The 26638-nt window shown below is 34.8% G+C and overlaps 1 protein-coding gene across 1 annotated transcript in view; it reads right to left on the bottom strand.

Moving 5' to 3' along the window:
* The window catches only part of DDX4 (DEAD-box helicase 4), an 88101-nt gene that overhangs the window by 39037 nt on the left and 22426 nt on the right, over positions 1-26638 (bottom strand). The window contains exons 4-7 of the mRNA XM_047854412.1: positions 16515-16592; positions 12339-12416; positions 10416-10466; positions 6368-6427 (exon numbers count right to left, since the gene is read on the bottom strand). Of these exons, the coding sequence (XP_047710368.1) occupies positions 6368-6427; positions 10416-10466; positions 12339-12416; positions 16515-16592 (267 nt within the window). The remainder of the gene's footprint in view (positions 1-6367; positions 6428-10415; positions 10467-12338; positions 12417-16514; positions 16593-26638) is intronic.

Below are 26638 nucleotides of genomic sequence, written 5' to 3'. Positions count from 1 at the left end.
GGCTCTGGGCTGACAGCTCAAAGCCTGGAGCCTGCTTCAGATTCTGGGTCTCCCTCTCTCTCTGTCCCTCCCCCTGCTTGTGCTCTCTCTCTCTCTCTCAAAAATAAATACAAAAACAAATTTTTTAATAAAAAATTAAAAAATAAATTATCTTCAACCTTGTCTATTAACTACAAAGTCTTGCCCTTCTACTGGATTTCCTCCACTAGTGAGTTATACATTATGTACTTTTTCTTATTATCTTTCAGTTTTACCATTTTTAAGAAATCCTGAAATTAGTTTCAATCCATTCTCTCTCCTACTGAGGTGACAAAGAACTAAAGTCTTTTCATTTGTTAGTATGTTGGTTCTTTGTTTCTAAAACACCTAAATTAATTACCATCATTTATTACTATCTTCTACAAGCAATACTTACTTAGGCTTACCAAGATGCTTACCATTTTTAAAACGTGTATTTAGTTTTGCTCATCATTGCTTCCTACTTCTTGTTGCAGTTTCTTCTTACTAGTAAATATGATTTAGTAGTTGTTTCCTCAGTGGTATGACAGTACTAAACACTGTCTTTATCTCAATGGTATTATTTCTGATAACTAAATTTTCTGGATATAACATTTCAGATTCAGAACTATTCTCCTCAAAATTCTACATTCTCCTCTATTCTGATCTCTACCTTTATTGGAAAAAAAAAACGCACAAAAGTTCTGCTATCAATCTAATGTTCTTTTACAGGTGGATCAGTATTTTTTCTGATAGTTCAAAATATTTCTATCTTCATAATTTTGCAATTTCAATACACATATAGGGGTGTAAGTTTTTAATTCTCTCTGTAATCTTGTGCCTCCTTAACTCTAGAAAAGTCTCTGAACTATTCTTTGAATAGTATTCTTCCCGTCCCTCTTTCATCTTCTGTGTTCTTTCCTCAGCAGATATAGAGACATATGTTAGAGTAACAGAGCTTCTTATTTTATCTTCCCTAGAAGATATCTTCATGTTTTCCATTCCCAAATTTAGAGAATTTCTTCAGATCTCTATATGGACTCATTTATTCTACTCATCTTTAATGTGTTTAATCCATTCATTATGCTCCCAATCACTACTGCTTTCTGTAAATTCAATTTGGTTCCTTTTCAAAACTAGCTTCTCTGCTGAGCCAACGATTATAAAATGACTCAGTACTTCCAGTACCAAAGCTTAATAATTCTGTACACGAGAGAAACACAAACATTTAAATAAAGATGCTTTCCTTTTCCTGTAACTAATGCCAATTTCCAGTTATGTAAGAAGTCTAATAAATTGAGGTAAAAATAACATGGATGTTACATACAATTAAAAATCTGCATGACCTTCTTGTTTGAAGGTAGGGACACTATGTATCCCACATGGTCATAAAAATAATTTGTTTTTAAATAAAGAGGTTAAAAGGTAAGTAAAGCACTACAGAAGTTACAATGAATGAACTAGATCTACACTTTCAACATATAAATCTTTAAAAACAAGGAATAAAAAAAGTCACAAAAAGAGGGAGAGTGCTTGGCTGGCTCAGTCAGTAGAGCATGCAACTCTTGATCTCAGGGTTTTAAGTTCGATTCCCACATTGGGTGTAGAGATTACCTAAAAATAAAATCTTAAAAATAAGTCACAAAAAGGTATAATAAATTTTTATCAAAGTATGAATATGAAATATATACACACACCAATGTTTAATTAACTCTGGGAAGAAGAAGATATAAAATATAAAGGGAAGGTGAATCTTCCAACAATTATGTATCTTTTTATATATGAAATATACATGACAAAATGTTCCTGTTAAATCCAGGTAGTGGTATTCAAGTGTTTGTAATAGAATATTCTGTGCTTTTCTGAGTTATTGCAATATTTCAAAATTTACCACTTTAAAAGTCACTTTTCATAAATAACATTAATTTTTTTAATGTTTATTTTTGAGAGAGAGAGAGACAGGAACAGAGAGCAAGTGGGGGAGGGGCAGAGAGAGAGAGACAAAGAATCCAAAGCAGGCTCCAAACTCTGAGCTGTCAGCACAGAGCCCAACGCAGGGCTCCAACTCACAAACCATGAGATCATGACCTGAGCCTGAAGCCGGACGCTTAACGAACTGAGCCACTCAGGCGCCCCAACATTAATGTATTTTTAAAGGTGACACATTAGTCCTTCCGTGAGGTGCGTTCTGCATTTCATAAGGGACAGCTGACAAACTCTTACAGCTCTTAATGATGTCTGGTAACAATCCTCAAAAAGGCATAACTTTATAAATCATTTAAACTTCGGGTAAAAGAAATATAAACATCTTTTCTTCATTTAAAAAAGTACTTACCATAAATTTAGTGAGGTCACTCAACCTTCAATATATAAAATTCAATTATATTTCTATATACCAGGAAACAAAATGAAAATTTTTAAATGATATTGATCAATGACATCAGCAAAAATGGCAAAGTAACAAACTCCATATTCTGCTACTCCAAAAAAAGAAAAAAAATGGACAAAAACTGTCAGAATAAAAATTTTCCAAAATGAAAGTTAATCAGACTTGCAGTAACCCAGAGAATATTTTAAGCTGATTCTCAGAACGGTGAATTCTGTGGCATATTTCAACTTACTTCAGTCCCATCTCCTGGCAATTCCACTTCTAGGCATATATTCCAAAGATGCAAAAACAACAACTCCAACAGATAAACATATATGAATGTTCATATGAGCATAAGAGCATTTTATATATACAATGGATAATTATTCAACCATAAAAAGAAAAGTTCTTTGTTCTGATATATACTACAACATGAACATTGAAAACGTCATGCTAAGTGAATTAAGCCAGACAGAAAAGGGCAAATGTCTTATGACAGTTATCAGGACATGCCAATCAAAACCATAATGAGATACCATTTTACACCCACAAGGATCACTACTACCGAAATGGCACACAATAACAAAGACTGGTGAGGATACAGAGAAGTTGGGACACTCCTACATTGTTGGAAGGAATGTAAATTGGTGCAGCTGCTGTAGGAAACAATTTTTCAGTTTCACTCCTAAGTAGGTACACCATAAAAATGAAAACACATGTTCACATAAAACTTGTACGCAAATATTTATAGTAGCATTAGTCATAATAGCTCAAAAGTGGAAACAACCCAATAATCCATCAGGTGATGAACAAACAGAACATGGTACACTGTGAATTATTAATTAGCCATTAAAAGGAATTAAGTACCATCACATGCTACAACATGGACAAACCTTGAAAACATCATGGTAAGTAAAGAAGACACAAAAAAACCACATATTATATCATTTCATTTACATAAAGTCCAGAATTGGCAAATCCATAGCTACAGAAAGTCAGTTAGTGGTTGGGTTGCTAAAGGATGGAGATAAAAGGGAAATGGGATTAATTGCTAATAGGTACAAGGTATTTGGGGAGTGGGGAGAAGGAAATGTTCAGGAATTAAAGAGTGATGATTTGACATACAACACAGTGAATATACTTAAAACTACTGAATTATATACCTCAAAATGGTGAAGCTTATGTTATATGACAAGTTAGATAAATAAACATAAGTATCACAAAATATCAAATACTAAAGTAAAGAAAGACGTATAATCACTCACTAGTGAAAACTGCAAAACATAGGAAAAACTCAAGATTTACGATGGGGATATTCAGGAATTGGAAGCACCAATATTTGCAAAGATGGCCATTCTCTTCAAACTAATCTACAGATTCAGTACAATCCCCAAAATATCCCATTAAGTTTTTTCCTGGAAATTGATAAACTGAATCTGAAAGTCACATGGAAATGCAAAAGACTAACAATAACCCAAGTAATACTTTAGAACAATAAACTTGGAAGACTTACACTACCAGATACTAGGACATATTATGAAATTACACTAATTTAGGCTATATGGCAAAGGTGTGAAAATACAGAAACTGACCAATGGAAAGGAACCAAGTCCAGGAATAGTTCCACATAAATACTGTCACCTAATTTAGGACAAGGCAGCCTAGCAATGGAAAGTGGAAGGGAAAGTCTTTCAGAAAGTGATACCGGATCAACTGCACACCCATATGGGGAATATAAATGGACCTTGATCCCTATCTTACACCATATAAAAAATGAAGTCCAGATGAATCACAATCTGAATATGGAAGCTAAAAAAAATAAAATTTAACAAGAAAAAGAGAAGACAGTATCTCCATTACTTTAAAGGGAGCAAAGAGTTTCCAAATATAAATGTTATCCAAGAGTTATTTTTATTGTTCTTGCAAATTTTCTGTGTTAATTTGCAAATAAAAAGGTAAAAATAGACACCCCAAAAAAAGGTGGCAAAAAACTTCAATCAGCACTACACAAAAGATGATGTGCAAATTGCCAGTAAACATACGATGCATTGCACATTTTATTAGCCCATCAAGAAAAGGCAAGTTAGGGGCGGCTGGGTGGCTTGGTCGGTTATGCGTCCGACTTCAGCCCAGGCCATGATCTCACGGTCCGTGAGTTCAAGCCCCACGTCAGGCTCTGTGCTGACAGCTCAGAGCCTGGAGCCTGTTTCAGATTCTGTGTCTCCCTCTCTCTCTGCCCCTCCCCTGTTCATGCTCTGTCTCTCTCTGTCTCAAAAAATAAAATAAACGTTAAAAAAAATTAAAAAAAAAAAAGAAAAGGCAAGTTAAAACCACAATGAAATATATTACCACAGATTTAACAGAATGGTTAAAATTAAGAAGAAAATACCAAGTGAGGTGAGGATGTGGGAGTGTACCTCAGTATATTTATCTTGAAAACATTTGACAGTAAAAAAAATACACAAAATCTATGAGCCAACAATTCTATTTCTGAATATATAACATTATCACCAAAAGCAATGTACTGGAATATCCACAGCAGCAGTTTCAAAATAGTCCAAAATTGGGAGACATCCCAACAGCCATGTACTGTTCTGTACAGCAGAACAGTAAAACAAAAGAATCTATATATAGTAATGATAATGATTACAACTGCAACCAACACTATGATTGCATCTCACAAACACATTAAGCAGAAAGAAGCTGGAGACAAAACAGCGTGTTGTATGATTCCATTTATATTAGGTACAAAAACAGAGAAAATTAATCTCTCCCGCCAAAAGTCAGAATACAAATTACCCATGTGGTGGGCAACTTGCTACTGAGTGAATATGATCATAAAAGGCGCTTTTGAGGTGCTAATAATTTCTACTTCTTGATCTGGATGCCTATGAACATATATGATGCATGCACACGTCTGGTACTTTATGTCATATTTCAATATAAATTTAAATACACTTCTATTTATGCACACATACTTGTATTTACTCACCACCATGTGCACGCTTTCCCTACCTTCAAATGTATACAACTCCAAAGAACAGCGATCAGGAATACCCAAAAATGACTGTTTCCCTGTGAGTCACCCTGTATTAGTCAATAGGCCAGGATCAAGCACACAGAGCTTTTGGCTTCTGACTGCATCCCATAAGTATGAGTTAAGTAGATTTAAAGAGAATAGTGAGGAAGATACTCACTGTTCTGCAGAAAACAACCAAAAATTTAAAACTAAGAGCAATACTTTAGGAATATTAAGTGTTAAAATTGCTTGTTAAAGGAAAAGCAATTCTAAAAAGGGAGTCTGGCTTTTACTTAAATTTCCTTGCCATTATTACATGTCCCCCTGCAATTATCATTAAAAAATTCAATTTATGAGGTAAATAGCCATCCCTCATTCACCACCAAATTCCTCCCTACCTCACAGCCCTAAGAAGGTTATACTGAAGTCCACAAGTCCTAGCTTCACTAGGGAGCATGGGCTAACTATTCAATAGGGAAGGAAAAAGCCGTTCCCAAGTTACGGTGAAAATACTAATGTATCTGATTATTATATAGTTCCTAAGGATAAACTCTTTTAATATAAGGAGATTTAATATCTTTTAATGTAAGGATTTTCAGTAATTTTTACCCATTTTATAAGTTCACTATGTGTTGTTGAAATATCAAAAATAAAACCCACATGTCTACCCATAAATGATTATCAAGAATTAAGCATGGTAATGTTTATACCATCTCACCTCAACTTCATCAGAGGCAGGATTAGCAGAGTATGATAGAGCACTGCCAGACTTGAACAAAGAATAATCTACAATTTCTTCCCTCTCCCTCATCTCCAAATACTCTATTCAGAGACAATGACATCCCAGTTCATATATATTGTGAATGGCCAGAACTCATAGTCCCTATTCTGTACTTCATAGCACATTCTGGAGATCTTCAGGGAAAGAAACCCAATGACATTACAAAGTGTAAGTACAAACTGTTCCAAAATATGGTCCTTACCGCCTCTCTTGGAAAATCCTCTGTTCCGTGTTTGATTATCTTCACAGTCATTACTAGATTCTTGAATAAAAATTTAACATGTGAATAGTATCTAAATAATTAACTTTAAAGGTGAAATATCTAAATAGCACTGTCACAGGACAAATTAGTGAAAAAATATTTTCTTAAAGTAAAATAACATTTTAATTCTTGAAACAATTTTAGCAACAAATATAAAGACATTATTCAGTTAACTCCCTATACAAATCATTTAATATATCTAAATGTTAAATGTTAAGCATACAATTGAGAACTCACTTTTTGCCAAGTGCCACACACAAGCCAAAAAATAGGAATTTCAAAATGTTAGTATGACTAAAAATGGTTTCAGAAACATCTAAACTATTAAGTAGTCAAGTGGTTCTGAAATGTAGGCCATAGGCCACTAGAAATACATGGCTATTTTTTTTTATAATGCTATCAATATTTCTGTAATTTGCCTTTCTTAATAAACCTCAGACATTAGAGGCTTTTTTTAATGCTAACTTTTCCCTAATCATCCTAATGAAAGAATTTGCAGATATCCCATCTTTTCTGTTTTTAGTGACATTATCAAATAACATTACCACAGTTTTTAAATAGAGAATAACTACACTGAAGGCTAAGAATAAGCTAGAGTGGTTAAAAGGAAATTCCTAGAACCCACCCCCAGAGATGTTTATTTTGAAAGAATAGGTGAGAGCAACAAATGATTAATTTTTCAAAATTTAAAAATATGTTACTAATATGACCTTTAGTAATAACTTTACAAAACTCTTTCTAAAAAACTCCAACAAAACCACATTTGGGAAATAAAGAAATGGCTTCAAGAGATCTTTATACATGTCATGAAATGTTTAAAATCTGAGAAGTTTAAGTCACAGTAATATCATCAAGTGGCTAGACAGCTTAGAAGCTATCAGTTAAGTTCCTTGCAAAAATGCTAATTTAACAATTAATATTGTTCTATAAGAAATAACCCAGAGCTCTTGTTGCAGGCTCCTACTTGAAATGAAGTCAACACCTACCAAACATTCCTTAAGAACAATCTAACAACCAGACAACTTTCTAGAAAGCAGAATTTAATACTACAAGGGAACTTAACAAGAAGGAAAAAATTGGGGAAAGGTTAGCACACCCTGGAATAATGATGACAGCTAACACTTATTACCTTATATGAAAAAAAAAAACAACCTATGAATTAATTTGAGAAGTGAGAAGGAGAAAGAAGTCTCACATTATTTTTGTCCAATTATTCCCCTAAAATAAACCTATATTTTGACCATACTGGGAATTAAAATAGGCTAATGGCATTAGGAGAAGTTGGGTGAAGGGCACAATTATATTAGCAGAGGGGTGAAAGAAACACTCTAACTTGTTAACTCTAACTTTCTAACTTGTTGTAAGTCTTAGACTATTTCAAAATAACAAGTTATTTTTAAAAATCACTGTATGGGAATGCAAGCTGGTACAGCCACTCTGGAAAACAGTATGGAGGTTCCTCAAAAAACTAAAAATAGAACTACCCTATGACCCAGAAATTGCACTACTAGGTATTTATCCAAGGGATACAGGTGTGCTGTTTTTAAGGGACACATGCACCCCAAGGTTTATAGCAGCACTACCAACAATAGCCAAAGTATGGAAAGAGCCCAAATGTCCATTGATGGATGAATGGATAAAGAAGATGTGGTATGTATGGTATGTGTGTGTGTGTGTGTGTGTGTGTGTGTGTGTGTGTATGTATGTATATATGGTATGTATGTGTGTGTATATATATATATATGTATACATGTATACATGTATATATATATATATATACACACACATACACATACACACACATACCATACATACATACATACAAGGGAGTACTACTCAGCAATCAAAAAGAATGAAATCTTGCCATTTGCAACTACGTGGATGTAACTGGAGGGTATTATGCTAAGTGAAATTAGTCAGATAAAGATAAATATATGACTTCGCTCATATGAGGACTTTAAGAGACAAAACAGAAGAACATAAGGGAAGGGAAACAAAAATAATATAAAAACAGGGAGGGGGACAAAACATAAGAGACTCATAAATATGGAGAACAGAGGTTTACTGGAGGGGATGTGGGAGGGGGGGATGGGCTAAATGGGTAAGGTGCATTAAGGAATCTACTCCTGAAATCACTGCTGCAGTATACGCTAATTTGGATGTAAATTTTAAAAAATAAAGTTAAAAAATAAAATCACTGTAGAGTTAGAAGATAAAGCCAAGGATAAAAAAGAGAGATTATCCCAACATCAGCTATGACCACATTATATATATGACCACAATGTATAACACATAATACATTGATTATATAAAACATATCAAATATATATTATTAGTATGCAAAAATGTCACATATATCATAGCATTTTATATAAATAATATCACATAAAATTATTAAAAATTAATAGTAATAACAGAATTCAGTATAGTTTAGCACTGTTCTAAATGAATAATATGTACTAACTTTTTAAATCTTCACAAAAACCTTATGAAATGGGTATTATCATCTTTTATCAATAGATAAAAGCTATACCAGCTAGAGGAAACAAGACTGCAGGGCAAATAACAACCACAAAAGATGCTATTCATTTGCATGCAGAGTAATAGCTTCTATCATGATATTAAAATCTGTTCCTGGGCTTGCCAACAAAAACTGTAAGAACAAAAGAATTCAATCCATATATATGTGGGGTTTTTTGGGTTTTTTTTTTTTTGTTTTTTTTAAGGGGACATAAGCTTGAGAACAGAAGAAAGAAGACGAAAGAGAAGAAAGCAGACCATTTTAGAGGAAACAAGTTCTCTCAGGTGCCAGGAGAAACTGGACTTTGTGCTCAAAAGCACAAATTGGTTAGGTGAACATGATCTTGAAATATTAACTGATTTAAAAATGGGAGATTAGGTAGAACAAAAATGGAAAAGAATAAAAATTGTTTTTTCTTCTGTCAAATATTACTTCTATGTTATGTACATTTTCATTTGAATAAGATATGAAAAAATGCAGAGACAATTAGGCAGGATGAGACTGACGACAGTTTAGGGAAACAGTCTTATTAGAGATATTAAAACCCCATCTAACTCCAAACAGGTTTTAAGGTGATCATTCTAGACTTGGTATTGATTTTGAGAATCACTGTTAAGAGTATAAAAAGATTAGGTCTCAAATAAATCATGAAGATGGATGGCATTTACTGTTTACCATGAATGTGTGTGGTATTAAACTTCATATTTTCACACACATTTTCATTAAGTTTGCCTAACAACCTTTTAATATGATGGCCTCCACTCTGCATAGCAAATTGTGGCTCTGACAAATTAAGCAACTTGCTCTAAGTCATTTAACTAGGTCACAAAGCAGGGCCAGGAAACAAAGTTGCAAATCCAAAATGTATTATGTCATTATGTTTCCATAGATAAGTGATTACCAAACAAAACGACATCAGGATCACCAGGCAGGCTTTTTAAATACAGGTTCCAAGGCCTCATCCAAATCTACTTAATCAGTAGAAAGCACTATTAATTTTTATAATCTATCTTCTGATAACACTACTCTCATCATTCTCTTTACTCCTCCAAACCAGTGTGTCAGTACTTTTGATAGAAATGCCTTGATAGCAGCAGTCATCTACATACTCATGAACCTTTTTCCACTGTCAAGAATTATGTAAGTCTGAATAGGGATCTGCATGTCCCAAACTCTATGTGTATATGGACATGGAGTTTTGATTCTTAACTTTTTCTTTCTATCATCCCCTTTTTCTTAAGGTAGCAAACCATTCAGAAGTTGTACCTCATAGACTAAGTCAAATGGCAATAGGCCAAACTAGGATGCCTAAATTCTTGGTCAGGGCTCTGGTTATAATTGCTGTATGAAAGTGGGTTTGAATAAATTAGAACTGAAAACCACTGTGACACTTAATCCTAGTTTTCCCTTTAGCATGTACTCTGAACATTCAATTTTAAAAGCCGCTACAAAAAACATTAAACTTACGTCTCCAGAAACCAGAGCTATCACCTTCTTCAAACTTGTTATTTGAAAAACCTACACAAAATAGAAAATTAAACTTGCAAATTTCTGAAAACAATTACCTGTATCTCTGTGGTAAACAAACCAAAAGACAAAGGGCAAAAAACAGCAAAACAAGTGGTACTTGTTATGATGCCCCTTTAATACAGGATAAACTACACAGAACTATAAATACTGAATAAAAACTCACACGGGTTGGGGGGCACCTGGATGGCTCAGTTGGTTAGGCAACCGACTTTGGCTCAGGTCATGATCTCACAGTTTGTGAGTTCAAGCCCCACATCAGGCTCTGTGCTGACAGCCCAGAGCCTGGAGCCTACTTCAGATTCTGTCTCCCCCTCTCTCTACCCCTCCCCTGCTCATGCTCTGTGTCTCTCTGTCTCTCAATAATAAATAAATGTTAAAAAAAAATTTTTTTTTAAAACTCATATGGGTTGGGTAACAATTTCTGCCTTGTGTCAATTAACTAAGGTAAAATGTCAGCCAACGTTATAGCATCTCAGATGTCATATATTCTTCTATATTATATGGTCAAACTAGGGCTATATATCAACATAACACACTACATACTTTCTATTCAAAATATCAAATGTTTTAAAACCTTCAATCTCTTCATTTGCCAGAGGACAATATTACTCAATTATAATCCAATAATCAGTAATTCTTCCCATCTCAGTAATAAGGAAATTCTTCTAACATTTTTTATTTTCAGCATGTTTTTTTTACATCTTTCATTTAACTCTACTTTCAGATTTCTCATATAATAAAAACCTGTACGTAGATTTACGTGTCTCTGGAACATACAGATATGTCTCTAAAATTAATTTTAAAAGGATCTATCAGTAATATTTCATAAAATTTTTAAATGTTGAATCTTACTAAAATTATCTTTAGTGCAAAGACATTCATGGAATAATATACCTTAAAATTAAATGTCAATATAAGATGCCTGTCAATCAGTATTTAAGCAAAATTATAAAATATGTTTAAATTTTTTTTTCAACATTTTTTATTTATTTTTGGGACAGAGAGAGACAGAGCATGAATGGGGGAGGGGCAGAGAGAGAGGGAGACACAGAATCAGAAACAGGCTCCAGGCTCCGAGCCATCAGCCCAGAGCCTGACGCGGGGCTCGAACTCACGGACCGCGAGATCGTGACCTGGCTGAAGTCGGACGCTTAACCGACTGCGCCACCCAGGCGCCCCTAAAATATGTTTATATTAAATGATGACTTCTGCAATACAGAGACTAATCACTTTGACAGGTATTAAATTTATATGCAGAATGTATATATAAAGTCACTTAATATCTCACGTACAAAATAATCTAACATCCCTTTTGACACAGAAATCTAATACACAATTATGATATAAAAGTAAGTACCCTATAGCTTCAATGTGTAATTACATGAAAAGAGTTTTTCCTTGAAAAGATACATAATTTCCAAATAAAGATAATCTATACAGAAAGAGCATATTCCATAAAACCTAAGTTTTCAGTTATTTAGTTCATGTCAGTATTTGCAATCTTTTAAGTTGGTTCAGAAAGGATTATAATCTATCTACTACCCTCCACAACTGACCTTTCCCAACATTCAACCCTCTTCAACTGTCTGGTTTCCAAAATGCTTGGTAAAGTCGTCCATCTTCACATTATCAGTCTTGATCTTAAGTTATGCTCCAGTTCTGATATACAGTTTTTAGTTTTTAAGAAAAAAAAATGTAACTTCAAAGCTACTACTGGTTCTTTGCTCAACTCAAATTTACCTTTTGAAGTATGTAAGATGGATCTCTTGCTGGGGGCCACAGGGGAAGAGTCTTGAGTACAGGAAAAAAAAACTAGGGCTCACTCAAATTGTGATTATAAGATTATCGTCAGCAGTTTACCTCTGTTTCCAAAACTCTTTCCAAATCCAAAGCCACCCATTGTGGATGTATTCTCCCTTTTACTAGACTCGCCAGCATCTGAAAATTCAGACAGAGTTAAAACTCTTTAAAACGTATAACTAACTGTGCCATCAAAGACTAGAAATTAAAGGACTCCTTGAGATTGCTTAAAAATAAAATCTTTAAAAAAAAAAAAAGGAGGAAACCTTGCTGGGTCTCTTGACCTCAGAGTTGTAAATTCAAGTCCCATGTTGCATGTAAAAATTACTTAAAAATAAAATCTTCAGGGGGTGCCTTGATTGTGCAGTTGGTTGAATGTCCCACTCTTGATCTTGGCTCAGGTCGTGATCTCATGGTTTGTGGGTTTAAGCCCCGTGTGGGGCTTTGCGCTGATGGTGCCAAGCCTAATTGGGATTCTGTATCCCCTTTTCTCTGCCCCTCCCCTGCTTATGCTCTTTCTCTCTCAAAAAAATAAAAAAAAAAAACAAAAAAAACCTTTAAGTAAATTAGTTAATTTTATTTTAAATAATTAAGTTTTATTTTTATTTTTTTAATGTTTACTTATTTTTGAGAGAGACACAGAATGCCAGCAGGGGAGGGGCAGAGAGGGAGGGAGACACAGAATCTGAAGCAGGCTCCAGGCTCTGAGCTGTCAGCACAGAGCCCAACGTGGGACTCAAACTCCGAAACCGTGAGACCATGACCTGAGCCAAAGTTGGATACTTAACCAACTGAGCTATCCAGGTGTCCCTATTTTAAATGAATCTTTAGGGTAAAGGTACCTCCAAGGATAGGGAGAAACAAGTATAAGAACTTATAAAGATATAATATGCTTCAACTTTTTATAAAAAATTCATAAGTTATAATACTAAGGTAAAACCATAAATATACTACTGGTGAAATACAGCTTTCTATTAGTTGTTATTTCATGAATGACTTTTCCTGAGTTTTAATGAGGAAATTCAACTGTGATTTTCTGTATATTGAAACCTCACCCTGTATAGAGCCAGCTACTTAAACTTATGCCCCTGTATGAAGGTTACATGCTACTGAACATGTTATATTCTTGTACGTTTTTTAATTATTTATTACTTATTTATTCTGTTAACATTTAAACTTCTCAATCTTTCCACTTTTAAAATTCAAATTAGGAAGGAACTAGGCAATAAAGAAATAAAAGCTGTGACTGCCACTCCCCTTATCACCTCTCCACTCTTCCAGCGTCTTTACTCATATTATCTTTGAACTTTATCTCCTACCACATAACACTGAGCTCTCAACATTTTAATTCACACCAAACAATGTCCCATGTTCCACACTGTGAACTTCTAATACTTTGAACCTTCCTGTATACTTCAGCAAGGCATTCCCTGCTTTCATATTTTCCTACCAAAATTCTTCAGCATGGCATTCCCTGTTTTCCTATTTTTTCCTATCAAAATTCCTTTCACACTTCAAAACCCCAGTTCAAAGGCAACCTCATCTGAAGACGTCTTCTTTCAGACCTCCCGTCATCATCAATCCTTTCTCCACATTCCCACAGCACACTACCACTTTATTTCTTTCCATGTGTTTCTCTATCACTACATTAATCTTTCTGAGGGCAGAGGTGCTAAGGCAAGAAGCATGGTTATTTAGAACAAAACACTAGAACAAAAGACATCTGAAACAACATAAACTGCCACTTCACACTATCACTAGAAAAATTAAAGTGTTATCTTATGGTCTTCATAAATTGTGTCTTACCTATCTGTGTAATATGTTAATACAACTAAGTTAAAGGACCTGCAAAACTTCTAAAGCCACGTGCAAAACTGCGTAAGAGCAATTATCCATATTTTCATCAGATTCTAAAGATGTGTGTGATTCAAGAAGTTAAAGCTATTTATGTTATACTTTATAGAACATAAAAAGGGGATCAATGCTGTATTATAAGCAATTAAGAGAACATTTCAAAAACAAATTACTAGCTATGCAAATTCTGAGAAAAAAATATCACAGAGGTTGAAACTAAAATAACGGGTTAACAGTAACGAAAAGGAGTTATATTAATGGGTCTATGAATTCCCAAGATTGTATGTGGTACAATGGTAACTTTTTTAAGTATTAACATTCAACCAAGAGTTTTGATAAGTTTGTTTTTCAACCTAACCCATATGAAATTAACAACGTGTAGTAAAAACTGTCTAAGTGGTGTTTTTCTCATTTAAAAAGCTTTTATTGGGGCGCCTGGGTGGCGCAGTCGGTTAAGCGTCCGACTGCAGCCAGGTCACGATCTCGCGGTCCGTGAGTTCGAGTCCCGCGTCAGGCTCTGGGCTGATGGCTCAGAGCCTGGAGCCTGTTTCTGATTCTGTGTCTCCCTCTCTCTCTGCCCCTCCCCCATTCATGCTCTGTCTCTCTCTGTCCCAAAAATAAATAAACGTTGAAAAAAAAATTTTTTTTAATAAAAAATAAATAAATAAATAAATAAATAAAAAGCTTTTATTCAGAGATACAAGCTTCCAGTTACGGAATGAGTAAGTCACACAGATGAAAAGTACAGCATAGGGAATATAATCAATGATACTGTTAATAGTGTTGTATGGTAACAGATGGTAGCTACATTTGTGGTGAGCATAGCACAACCCACACAGGTGATGAATTACTTCATTGTACACCTGAAACTAACTCAATATTTTAGGTCAACTATACTTCAATTAAAAAAAAAAGAGAAAAAAAGTACATTCAATTAATGTAAAACTTTAACAAGATATATAAGTATACTTTCTGAACTTGAAAATTTAAAAATAGTTAATTCAAAACATTTCTGGCTTTGGTAAAAATAAAGTATTTAAACTTTTAAAAAGATTTTTTTCAATAATATTTTGAAATCTACATCAAAAAGTGTCACCTCATCTATTCTAAAATGGGATTGAAAAACATCTACTCAAAAATAAAGTTTTAAAATAAATCCAATATTATATATTTCTCTAAGTGTAATATTAAGATATTATCTCTAATGTTAGTAATAACTAACAAAACCCACACCTGAACCTCTTGGCAAGATTACATGATTTTTAGTCATCAATGCTTCTTACTATGAAGGTTTTAAAAACAGAATATATGTGCATATTTAAGGAATAAATTGGGGCACCTAGGTGGCTCAGTTGGTTAAACATCCAACTCTTGATTCTGGCTTGCGTGATAATCTCACAGTTCATGGGTTTGAGCCCCATACTGGGTTCTGTGCTGATGGCGCCAAGCCTGCTTGGGGTTCTCTCTCCCTCCTCTCTCTCTCTGCCCCTACCCTACTCATGCTCTCTCTCAAAATAAATAAACTTAAAATTTTTTTAAATAATTATTTCCAAATTATATCAAAATATAGATCCACATGTTAACTATGTTAACTGAATCCAAACAAGAAATTAAGTTTTCCAAATATCAAATGAAATGCCACACCTTTACTTTCCAATGAATAAAAATCCTTAGAAGTAAGATTTTTCAACATCTAATGAATTCAAGATTAAATGTTTTGTGTATTTAAAACTACCAATTAGCCCTTATTTATGGCATCTTGTAAAAGAAATAAATGGTCATAAAGACATTTAACTAAATTGGAGGTTCTCATATTTTATCACACTATACTAAAACATAAAGCAGAATACTTTCAGCATTTTAATAACAATTCTAAAAATGGGCCATAGTAAGGTGTTCTGCTGTGTCATTTTCAGATCACACGGTTGATCTAAAAATAACAATGAAAAGTTTCAACACTGGGAAAATAACCTCTTAATATTAATGACCTAAGAGAAATCCTTCTGTGCTGTCTTTCTTGAGAAATTTAAAAAAAAACAGGTTCTTCTCACCCTCATCTGTGAAGTTTTTACCAACATTCCTCCCATGCCAATCGTTGGAAATCAATAATCAAACACATTAAGTAGCAGCTCTGTAAAGCAACTATCTTTAATCAATCTAACCAATCTATTTTTATCAATTGAACTATCTCCTACTATCCCAGAAAAGGAAAAAAAAGCAAAAAGAACACTCATAGTTGAAAAAATGATAAACTCATTACCTCAAAGTCTACTCTGCAGAGAGTTATAACAGATTTAGCTTTGCACTCAACAGCCATAATAGTCTCTATTCATTCTACCATTCCACAGTTGAGAAGTTTTAATAAAAGACAAAGATACTTACCTCTGTTTCCCAAACTCCTCCCAGAAGCAAATCCACTTCTCATGAAATGATCTCTTCCAGAAGGTCGATCATCCATTTCTAAAGCAATTAACATTTTGAAGCAAATCCAAATTAGCATCTGTTGGTACACAAATTTTAAGCCATTCCAATATACCACCCACAGGACAAAGGAGAATTATATAAATCAGTAAGAAAAACATACAGCCTAGTAGCCTATCTAAGGGAGTTTTCCAAAAGAAAAATAAATGGTAACTAAAGCTTACTCAACTAAACAGAATGGAAATCAAAGGAAGGAAATAGCTTTTTTCAACCACATGACTGACTGGAAAACAGTTTTAAGTTTGCTAATAAGAAAACCAGTGAAAGACATAGGGGAACAAGAACAAATCGTATACTATAGTGAAGCTATAAATCAATCTTAATCCTAATTTTAAAAGAGTATACTTTTTGAAAGTATATTAACTTCTCCTCTGGATAAACAAATCAAACTGTCATATAGAAACTGAACCAATACTTAAATCTCTACATCATGCCTAAACAGTTTTACAGGTGAGCTCTACCAAATCTCAAAGAACAAATTATTTCAATTTTCTACAACCATTCCCGGAAATAGAGGAATTATTCCCCAACCCATTCTACCAAGTGAACATAATTTCGACATGACAAGGAAAACTCTCACAAGTATATGCAATATCTCCAAAACAATTGTTAGCAAAACAACCCCAAAGGAAACTGAACAGACAAAACATTATGACCAACTTGGGTTTTTCCCCATATGCAAGGGCATTTTAACATCACAATGTCTTCAAAAGGTAATTAACAACATCAACGTATTAAAAAGAAAAAACTACCTCCATAGGTCTATGATATAACTCAACACAATTTATGACTTAAAAACATATACTTAGCAATTTAAGGGATGTTCATGGCAGCTTTGTTCATACCAGCAAAAAGGAAACAACTCATATGTGCATCAGTAAGAGAATAAAAATATGTGGCACAGTCACACAAGAGTATTACATATGTAAATATGTTCTATAATTTATTATACAGAATTATATATATTGTATATGTGTAGTGTATTCATGTAAGAGTATGATTATAAATGGACCAAAACAACTGTCAACATGGATAAAACTTAAAAAGAAAACTGAGTGAAAAATTCAAATTGCAGAAAAAGACTATATATAGTAAGTTACCATTTTTGTAAAACTCAAGAAGCAATCTTAAATATAGTGTACAGTGTACATATGTAATAAGTTTCTTTAAAAAAAAAAACAACAGGTGCCTGGTGGTTCCATTAGTTGAGGGTCTGACCCTTGCTTTCGGCTCAGGTCATGATCCCAGGATGGTGGGATTGAGCCCCATGTGGGGTTCCATGCTGAACTTGGAGCCTGCTGGAGATTCTTTCTCTCTCTACCACTGTCCCTCTCCCCCACTCATACTCTCTTCATGTTTAATTTTTCTTTAGTAATTTTAGGGGTTACTGCTCTCACTTTCAGAAATTTAACTAAGTGCCATCACTGAATTTTATCCAGTTCAATCCCCAACAAAATACATAGGAAGAAAAACATCAGTACAGAAGTCCATAATATAAATAAATGATGAAGCATAGCTATTTTTCTATAGTGCTCTGAACCTTATCAAAACAAATCAAAAGAAACAAAAATAAACTCCATTTAAAATGAAATCAGATTAATGAAAGCAATTCCCACCCAGTGACCAAAGAATATATCTCATATATAGTCACATTTGGACCAGATCCAGGAAGGAGGAGCAGATTTTGAACTTAAAAAAACAACAACTCACATACTGAACCAAGCCAAAGTACCAACAACTATGGGACTTCAGTATGAGTTCTAGTCCTCTATGATCTTCCAACCTTCCTCTGAAATGATCTGCTTAACACAAGGTGAAAAGGTTAAGGGAAGATGAGAAAGACTTTGTGGCAAAGAGTTCTAAAACAACTTCTCATTTTTTAGGGCTACCAGCTGTCCTAACTTCTAATCCCCTTCATTATCCTAAGTAGCTCAAAGACTAAACATTTATAAATCACCAATGTTGGAAGGAAAAAAAAAAAAAAAAAGAGGTTAGAGTGGAAGAGAGCCAAAGCATAAGAGACTCTTAAAACTGAGAACAAACTGAGGGTTGATGGGGGGTGGGAGGGAGGGAAGGGTGGATGATGGGTATTGAGGAGGGCACCTTTTGGGATGAGCACTGGGTGTTGTATGGAAACCAATTTGACAATAAACTTCATATATTGAAAAAAAAATAAATAAATCACCAATGTTGAGTCTTCCATCTAGAGATCACGCAATTATAAAGGTAATGTGCACTGGAGATCTTGTTAAAGTGTAGATTCTGATGCAGTACTTTTGGTTGGAGCATTAGATTCTGTATTTTAAGAAGTTTGCAGGTAACATCAATGCTACTAGTCTGGTAACCACATTCGGAGTAACACGATTTTTATATCCACCAAAATACAAACCAGAAAATATTCACAGCAGAAATATTCAAAACAGGAAATACTGTAAACTACCCACATGCCCATTAATACAGTTTACAGCACAGTTACAAAGTAGAAAACATATATCCAAGAATAACTCACAACTACTTGTGATAACATGGAGAGAACCTTGAACACAAGAGAATATATAGTTCCATTGTAAATGATTCCAATTTACAGGAAAAACTGATCTGTGCTGCCAGAAATCACAATAGCAGTTACTCCTGGTCAGAATGATGGTGCTTCGAAGGAAGACATAGAAGGATTTTAGAGCTCCATTAATGTTCTATTTTTTGATTTGGGTACTCAACACAGCAGTTTGTTTAGTTTATTCAAAACCAGCAAGCTGTACATTTATGATGTGAATCTTACTTTAAAATAGTGAATCTGTGTGTACACTGTGCTTCAATAAAAAAAATTCTTTTTAAAAAAAGAACTTGGTCTACATAGATCTGAGGACAAAGGCAACTAACCTTGTAATTAGCAGGTAATTTCCATGTTCCAGAGGTTATTTTTTTTAAAAGATGAAAAGCATAAAATCAAAATTAAATTAGGACATGAGAAAAGAAAACTAGAGGCCAATCTTAACAAATTAATCTTAAAGTGCTAAATAAAAAAATTAACATCTCGTTTCACTGAAAACTACAATAAAATAGCTATGCAGGGTTTATACTAGGAATACAAATTTTGTTCAAGTTTAAAGAACTCCATTTACAACACTACATTAAGAGATTTAAAGGAGACAACAGATACAAGTAATTTTTTTAAAAAAGCATTTATTAACATTCAACTGCCTTTTCTAAACAAAACTAATATTTGACCAGAAGTGGAAAAAAACTTCCTTGGCATGATTTAAAAAACTAATGTAAGCCTAAAGCAAACATCATACTTTAATTATAAAAATTTGGGAGCATTAACTGAAATTGAGAAAAGTCTAAATGATTATTATTTTTATTACTATTTAGTGAATGATATGCTTTATTCATTACTTTAAAACAACAAAAGGACAAAATCTGTGTTAAGAGATGAAATCTGCATCACACATCACTAGGGAAAAGAGAGCATGTTTAACACATGTTGCAGAGAAAACTTTATGCAGAAAAAAAATGGATCTCTATTTTACATCATATTCAAAATAAAGGATTCAACTGTACACTTAAAAATGGTTAAGGAGGTTAAGCTTCTTCAACTTCATAAAGACTATCTACAAAAAACCCAGAGGTAACATCACACTTAATACTGAGAATCTCAAAGCTTTTCCACAAAGATCACGTACAAGTCAAGGATGTGCCCTCTCATCACTCCATTTCAATATCATACTGGAAGTTCTAACTAATATAATAAGACAAAAAAAGAAAATGAAAGGTATACATATTGGGAAAGAAGAAATAAAACTCTTCTTTCACAAATGACATTATCATTAATGTAGAAAATCTAAAATACAGACAAAAAATGCCAGGAACTAATATGCAATTATAGCAAAGGATAAGGATACCAGATTAATATACAAAACCAACTGCTTTACTATATAACAGTAATGAACAAGTTGAATTTGAAAATAAAACACATTACCATTTACATTACCACTTAAAAAAAGTGAATAGGTATAAATCTAACAAAATATACAGATCTCTGTGAGGATAACTACAAAACCCTCATGAACAAAAACCAAAGAACCAAATAAATGGAAAGATATTTCACATTCATAGATACAAAAACTATTGTCAAGATGTCAGTTCTTCACAACTTGATCTATAGATTCAATGCTAACCCAATCAAAATCCCAGCAAGTTATTTTATGGATATTGACAAACCAATTCTAAATTTTTATATGGAGACTTTACATTCTATACCTAGAATAGCCAACATAATATTGAAGAAGAAGAACAAAGTTGGATGAATGACACTACCCAACTTCAATAGTATACTATATACTATATTATAAACCTATAGTGATCAAGACAGTGAGGTATTGGGGCGCCTGGGTGGCTCAGTTGGTTAAGGGTCCAACTTCAGCTCAGGTCATGATCTCACAGTTCATGGGTTCAAGCCCCATGTCAGGCCCTGAGCTGACAGCTTGGAGCCTGGAGCCTGCTTCAGATTCTGTGTCTCCCTCTCTCTGTGTGTCCCTCCCATCCTTGTGTTCTTTCTGTCTTAAAAATAAGTAAATAAAATATTCAAAAAAAGATTTAAAAAAAAAGTGTAGTATTGACAAAAGAATCAATCAATGGAACAGAACAGAGAACCAAGAAACATCCACATAAATAGGGTCAAAAGGCAGTACAATGGAGCAAAGACAGTCTTCAAAGAATGGTGCTAGAACTAAACACCCACAGGGAGGGAAAAAAAAAAGAACACAGATCCAACCTTACACCCTTCACAAAAATTAACTCAAAATAGATCACAGATCTAAATGTACGTGCAAAACTATACAACATCTGGAAGAAAACATAGGAGAAAACACAGATGACCTTGGGTATGGAGATGACTTATTAGACACAACACCAAATGCATGATCCATTAAAGAAATAATTGATAAGCTGAACTTCACTGAAGTTAAAAACTTCTGCTCTGCAAAACGCAATGTCAAAAAAATGAGAAAACAAGCCACACACTGGGAGAAAATATCTAAGAACACATCTGATAAAGAACTGTTAGCCAAAACAAAGAACTCTTAAAATTCAACAAGAAAACAAATCCAATTAAAAAATGGGTCCAAGACCGTAACAGAGACCTCAACAAAAGAGATACACAGATGGCAAACAGGCATATGGAAAGATACTCCACATGATAGGACATCAGAGAAATGCAAATTAAAACATTAAGATACCACCATATACCTATATGGAAGGCCCAAATCCATTAACACTGAAAATATCAAATGCTAGCAAGGATATATAGCAACAGGAACTCATTTATTTCATGGGAAGGTAAAAGGGTATTGATATTTAGCAAGACAGTTTGGTAGTTTCTTACAAAACTAAACATACTCCTACCATATCATCTAGCAAGAGTGCTCCCTGGTATTTACCCAAAGGAGCTGAAAACTCATATCCACACAAAAACCTGCACATGGTTGTGTTTATAGCAGCTTTATAGCCAAAACTTGGAAGCAATCAATACATCCATCAGCAGGTGAATAAATTTAAAATTGTGCTACATCCAGACAACAGCATATTACTGATTGCTTTAAAAAAAAAAAACCTGAGCTATCAAGCCATGAAAAGACATGGAGGAAGCTTAAATGCATATCACTAAGTGAAAGAATCCAATGTGAAAAGCCTACATACTGTATGATTCCAACTATGTGACACTCTAGAAAAGGTAAAACTATGTAGACAGTAAAAACAGCATTGGTTGCTAGGGGATAGGGGAGGAAGAGAGATGAATAGGCAGCACACAGAGGATTTTTAGGGCACTGAAAATGCTCTTTTTGATACATGATGGATACATGTCATTATACATTCATCCAAACCCACAGAACATACAACACCAAGAGTGAGCTATAATGTGAACTATGGACTTTAGGTGATTATAAAGTGTCAGTGTAGGTTCAACTGTAATAAATGTACAAATCTGGTTGGGAATGTTGATAATGGGGGAGGCTACGCAGGTGTGGAATAGGTCACATGGGAAATATCTACGCCTTCCCCTCAATTTTGCTATGAACTAAAACCGCTCTAAAAAATCTAGTCTTAAAAATTTTTTTTTTATTTAAAAATATCATGGTTAAAATGACAAATTTTACGTTGTATGTTTATTGTACCACAATTAAAAAAAAAAAAAACACTTCATTTTAACTGCTATAGACCCATGGTCTGGGTTGACCACAAAAGCCCAAATGCAAAGATCTTTTGTAAATCCTGTATTCACTCATACTGAATACACAATGTTCTGATTTGTCACTGAAATAGTTACCATGAATTTTTTTTCTAAAGGACAGAGTCAGATAATTAAAAGCAAAACGTGAAAAGTAAAAAACTCTAACAGTAACAGGTGGTTACTCCTAACGCAGAGGTGACAGAGTTTAATCAAAACTGCAAAAGCATATCAGAAAGTAAAAAAATTAGTTCAATGACCTCACAACAAAATTTTTCAACAGTAAGACGCATCACGGACAAAGATGACAGATTACAGTATGGAAGGAAATACTGGCCATGTATAAATCAGAAGAGCACAAAATCTAAAATACAGGAGGAATGCCTGCCAATCAATAAGAGAAACAGAGCATGCATAATAGAAAAATGGGCTAAAAACATGAAGAGGCAACTTACAGGAGAAACCTAAAATATTACCAAACATATGAAGAGATACTTCAGCTGTTAATCAGATAAATGTATTTAAAACAATGAGATTTTACTTTATACCCAATAGGCTGGCTAAATTTAGAAGACTGAATAGTATCAAATATCAATGGAGATATAAAAACCTTTATATCCAACTGATGGGAGTATACACTGGCATAGTTATTCTAGAGAGCAATTATTAAGTATTCAGTCAAATTAAGTACACATACACCCATGACCCTCTAATTCCTCTCCTGCGTCCATTACCCAAGGACATTCTCACTCCAGTCTATGAAGGGATATGTACAGAAATGTTCACCTTTGTGGTAGTGAAGGGTGATAAGATGTATTCTCAGGGTCCATTATGAGAGTGGGGGTGGTGTGTAAATAAAACTTGGAGACAAAGGGTATTAAATACCTTGCAGTAGTTACAAACAATGAAATCAATGATCCATTACAAGTAAGTCTTAAGCATATTGGTAGGGTGGGAAAGAATGAGATCTTTACCTCAATTACATTTTTCTAAGTTAAAAATACACGCATAGAAAAAACAGGCACACAAAACAGCATGTTTTAAAACACACATAAAGAAGAACAGTTCCTTTGGGGGAAAAGAGCACCTGATACTCCCTTACATAAATAGCTCATCTAGGACTAATTCAAATCATTCAAAAAAGGGTAATGAAAAAAATCAGCAAAGGCAACATAAGATCTGTGCCATACTGGAGTGCCTGGGTGGCTCAGTCAGTTAAGCAACAGACTTAACTGACTCAGGTCACGATCTCAGAGTTTGTGAGTTCGAGCCCCACATGAGGCTCTGTATTGACAGCTCAGTGCCTGGAGGCTGCTTCAGATTCTATGTCTCTTCCTGTCTCTGCCCCATTGTGTCATACAATGAGATAAAGAGGAGGGAATGGCAAAAGAGGAAAATTAAATAGGAAACAGAGTTTAAAAAACTTAAATCTTAGGGGCGCCTGGGTGGGTCAATTAAGTCTCTGATTCTTGGTTTCAGCTCAGGTCATGATGTCGTGGTTCATTAAGTTGAAGCCCCACATCAGACTCCATGCTGTCAGCGAGGAGCCTGCTTGGGATTCTCTCTCTCCCTCTCTCTCTCTCTCTGCCCCTCCACTGCTTGCCCTCTCAAAATAAATAAACTTAAAAAAATAATAATAAAAATAAATAAAAACATAAATCCTCTTGACAAACACTAGCTAATTCCTTTCTAGGGAAACTGTTCTCCCCAACAAAACAGCCTGGCCCTGGCCCCATTACTTGATAGAGGAGCCAAGCACTCAACATGCTGTGTCCATGCACATAAAGTTGATTTCCTACCAGCATTTTTAATGGTCCACTCAAATACAAAAAAAGCAGGCAAGGACAACCAGACTTTGGCCCAGCCGGCTCCAGTAAGAAAGGCTCCCCAGGCAGACACCTAGATTTGGTGCTCGGCACAGGTCGTCAGGCTCTGGCTTTGTGGCCAACATCCAGGATCTTTGTGGGGCAGCACTCATGGAAAGGAGTCTGGGGGTCACACTAAACTCCAAATTTAAGTTCTGGACCCTGACATGAAGCAGTGATGCCACTTCTGGGGCTTGTCCATGGCTGTACTCCTGAACAAACTAAGCATGGACCAGGCCAACTCAAAAGTGAGCCCAGCCTGGGCCAGGGGCACCCAAGCGTGGCAGGGGCAGACAAGGGAAAGGAGAGAAATTGGTCTGCTGCCTGCGATGGGTCTTAGAGCTCAGCCAGTTTTACATCATAGTTACTGAATCCGTAATAAGTGTTTTAAAAAAATTTAAGATTCTGAGTGGTTGAAATGATGTCTGGCAGCAGCTTAAATATAATTCAGCCTGCTAAGGTGTTACTGTTTGTGTTGAGTATAACAAGCAAGGAAGACAAGTTAGAAGGAATAGGATATGAAAACATAAGCAGAGTAAACATTATTTAATTATTTACTGTTCTGTTGTAATTGTGGTTTAGAGGGAATGACCATTTATTTTTTTTAAATATCTTACAGACTTTCATATTGACCGTATTTCCTGATTACTTAACAAATTCATCAGATTATTAATTTCAAAACAGCGTCAGAGCACTTGGGTGGCTCAGTCCATTAAGCATCTGACTTCAGCTCAGGTCATGGTCTCGCGATCCCTAAATTCAAGCCCTGTATCAGGCTCTTGTGCTGACAGCTTGAAGCCTGCTTTGGATTCGGTCTCTTTCTCTCTCTCTCTCTCTCTCTCTCTCTCTCTCTGCCCCTCCCCCCTCACACTCTGTCTCCGTCTCTCAAAAATAAACAAACATTAAAACAAAAACTTTCCAAACAGCGTTAATAGTCTCAACCAAGAAAACATAATTACTAGAGTTAAATATTCAAAAGATATGTGACACCTTTATGGAAAAATTATAAATAAACAGGAGATAACCAGGCCCATATATGGAAAAACTAACTACAGTAAAGATACTTTTTTAAAAAGTTTAGACAGAGAGTGAACTTGTGAGTGGATGAGGGGCAGAGAGAGAAAGGGAAAAAGAGAATTCCAAACAAGCTCCCTGTTGTCAGAGCAGAGCCTGATGCCAGGCTCAATCTCATAAACTGTGAGAACATGACGTGACCCAAAACCAAGAGCCAGATGTTCAACTGACTGAGCTACATATGTGCCCCAAAGACACTTTCCTTCCAAGTTAATACATAAATTTACTGCAGTTTTATCAAAATGCAGTAAGATTTTTCTGAATGTAAATACAGATACTAGGGGCAGCTGGGGGATCAGTCAGTTAAAGGTCTAACTTTGGCTCAGTTCATGATCTCGCGGTTCGTGGGTTCAATCCCCTCATCGGGCTCTGGGCTGACAGCTCAGAGCCTGGAGCCTGCTTCAGATTCTGTGTCTCCCTCTCTCTCTCTGCCCCTCCCCGACTCGCACTCATTTTCTCTCTCAAAAATGACTAATTTTTTTTTAATTTGTTAAATAATAAAAAAAAAAAGTTTAAGGGGCACCTGGGTGTCTCTGTCGGTTAAGTGTCCCAACTTCGGCTCAGGTCATGATATCACAGTTTGTGAGTTTGAGCCCTACCTAAGGCTGTGACAGCTCAGAGCCTGGAGCCTACTTCAGATTCTGTGTCTCCATCTCTCTCTGCCCATACTGCACTGCCACCCCTGTTCACACTGTCTCTCTCTCTCTCTCTCAAATATAAATAAACATTAAAAAAATTTTTTAATTAATACAGATACTAAATTTTTATCTGGAAAAATAAGGTCAAGTATATGATTCTGAAAGAATAACAATTAAGAGGGAATCATCCTAGCAGATAATAAAACTTACAATAAGCCCATA

Source organism: Prionailurus viverrinus, chromosome A1, assembly GCF_022837055.1.
Source record: "Prionailurus viverrinus isolate Anna chromosome A1, UM_Priviv_1.0, whole genome shotgun sequence".
Taxonomy (NCBI): Eukaryota; Metazoa; Chordata; class Mammalia; order Carnivora; family Felidae; genus Prionailurus; species Prionailurus viverrinus.
This window is presented reverse-complemented; position numbering and strand designations above follow the sequence as displayed.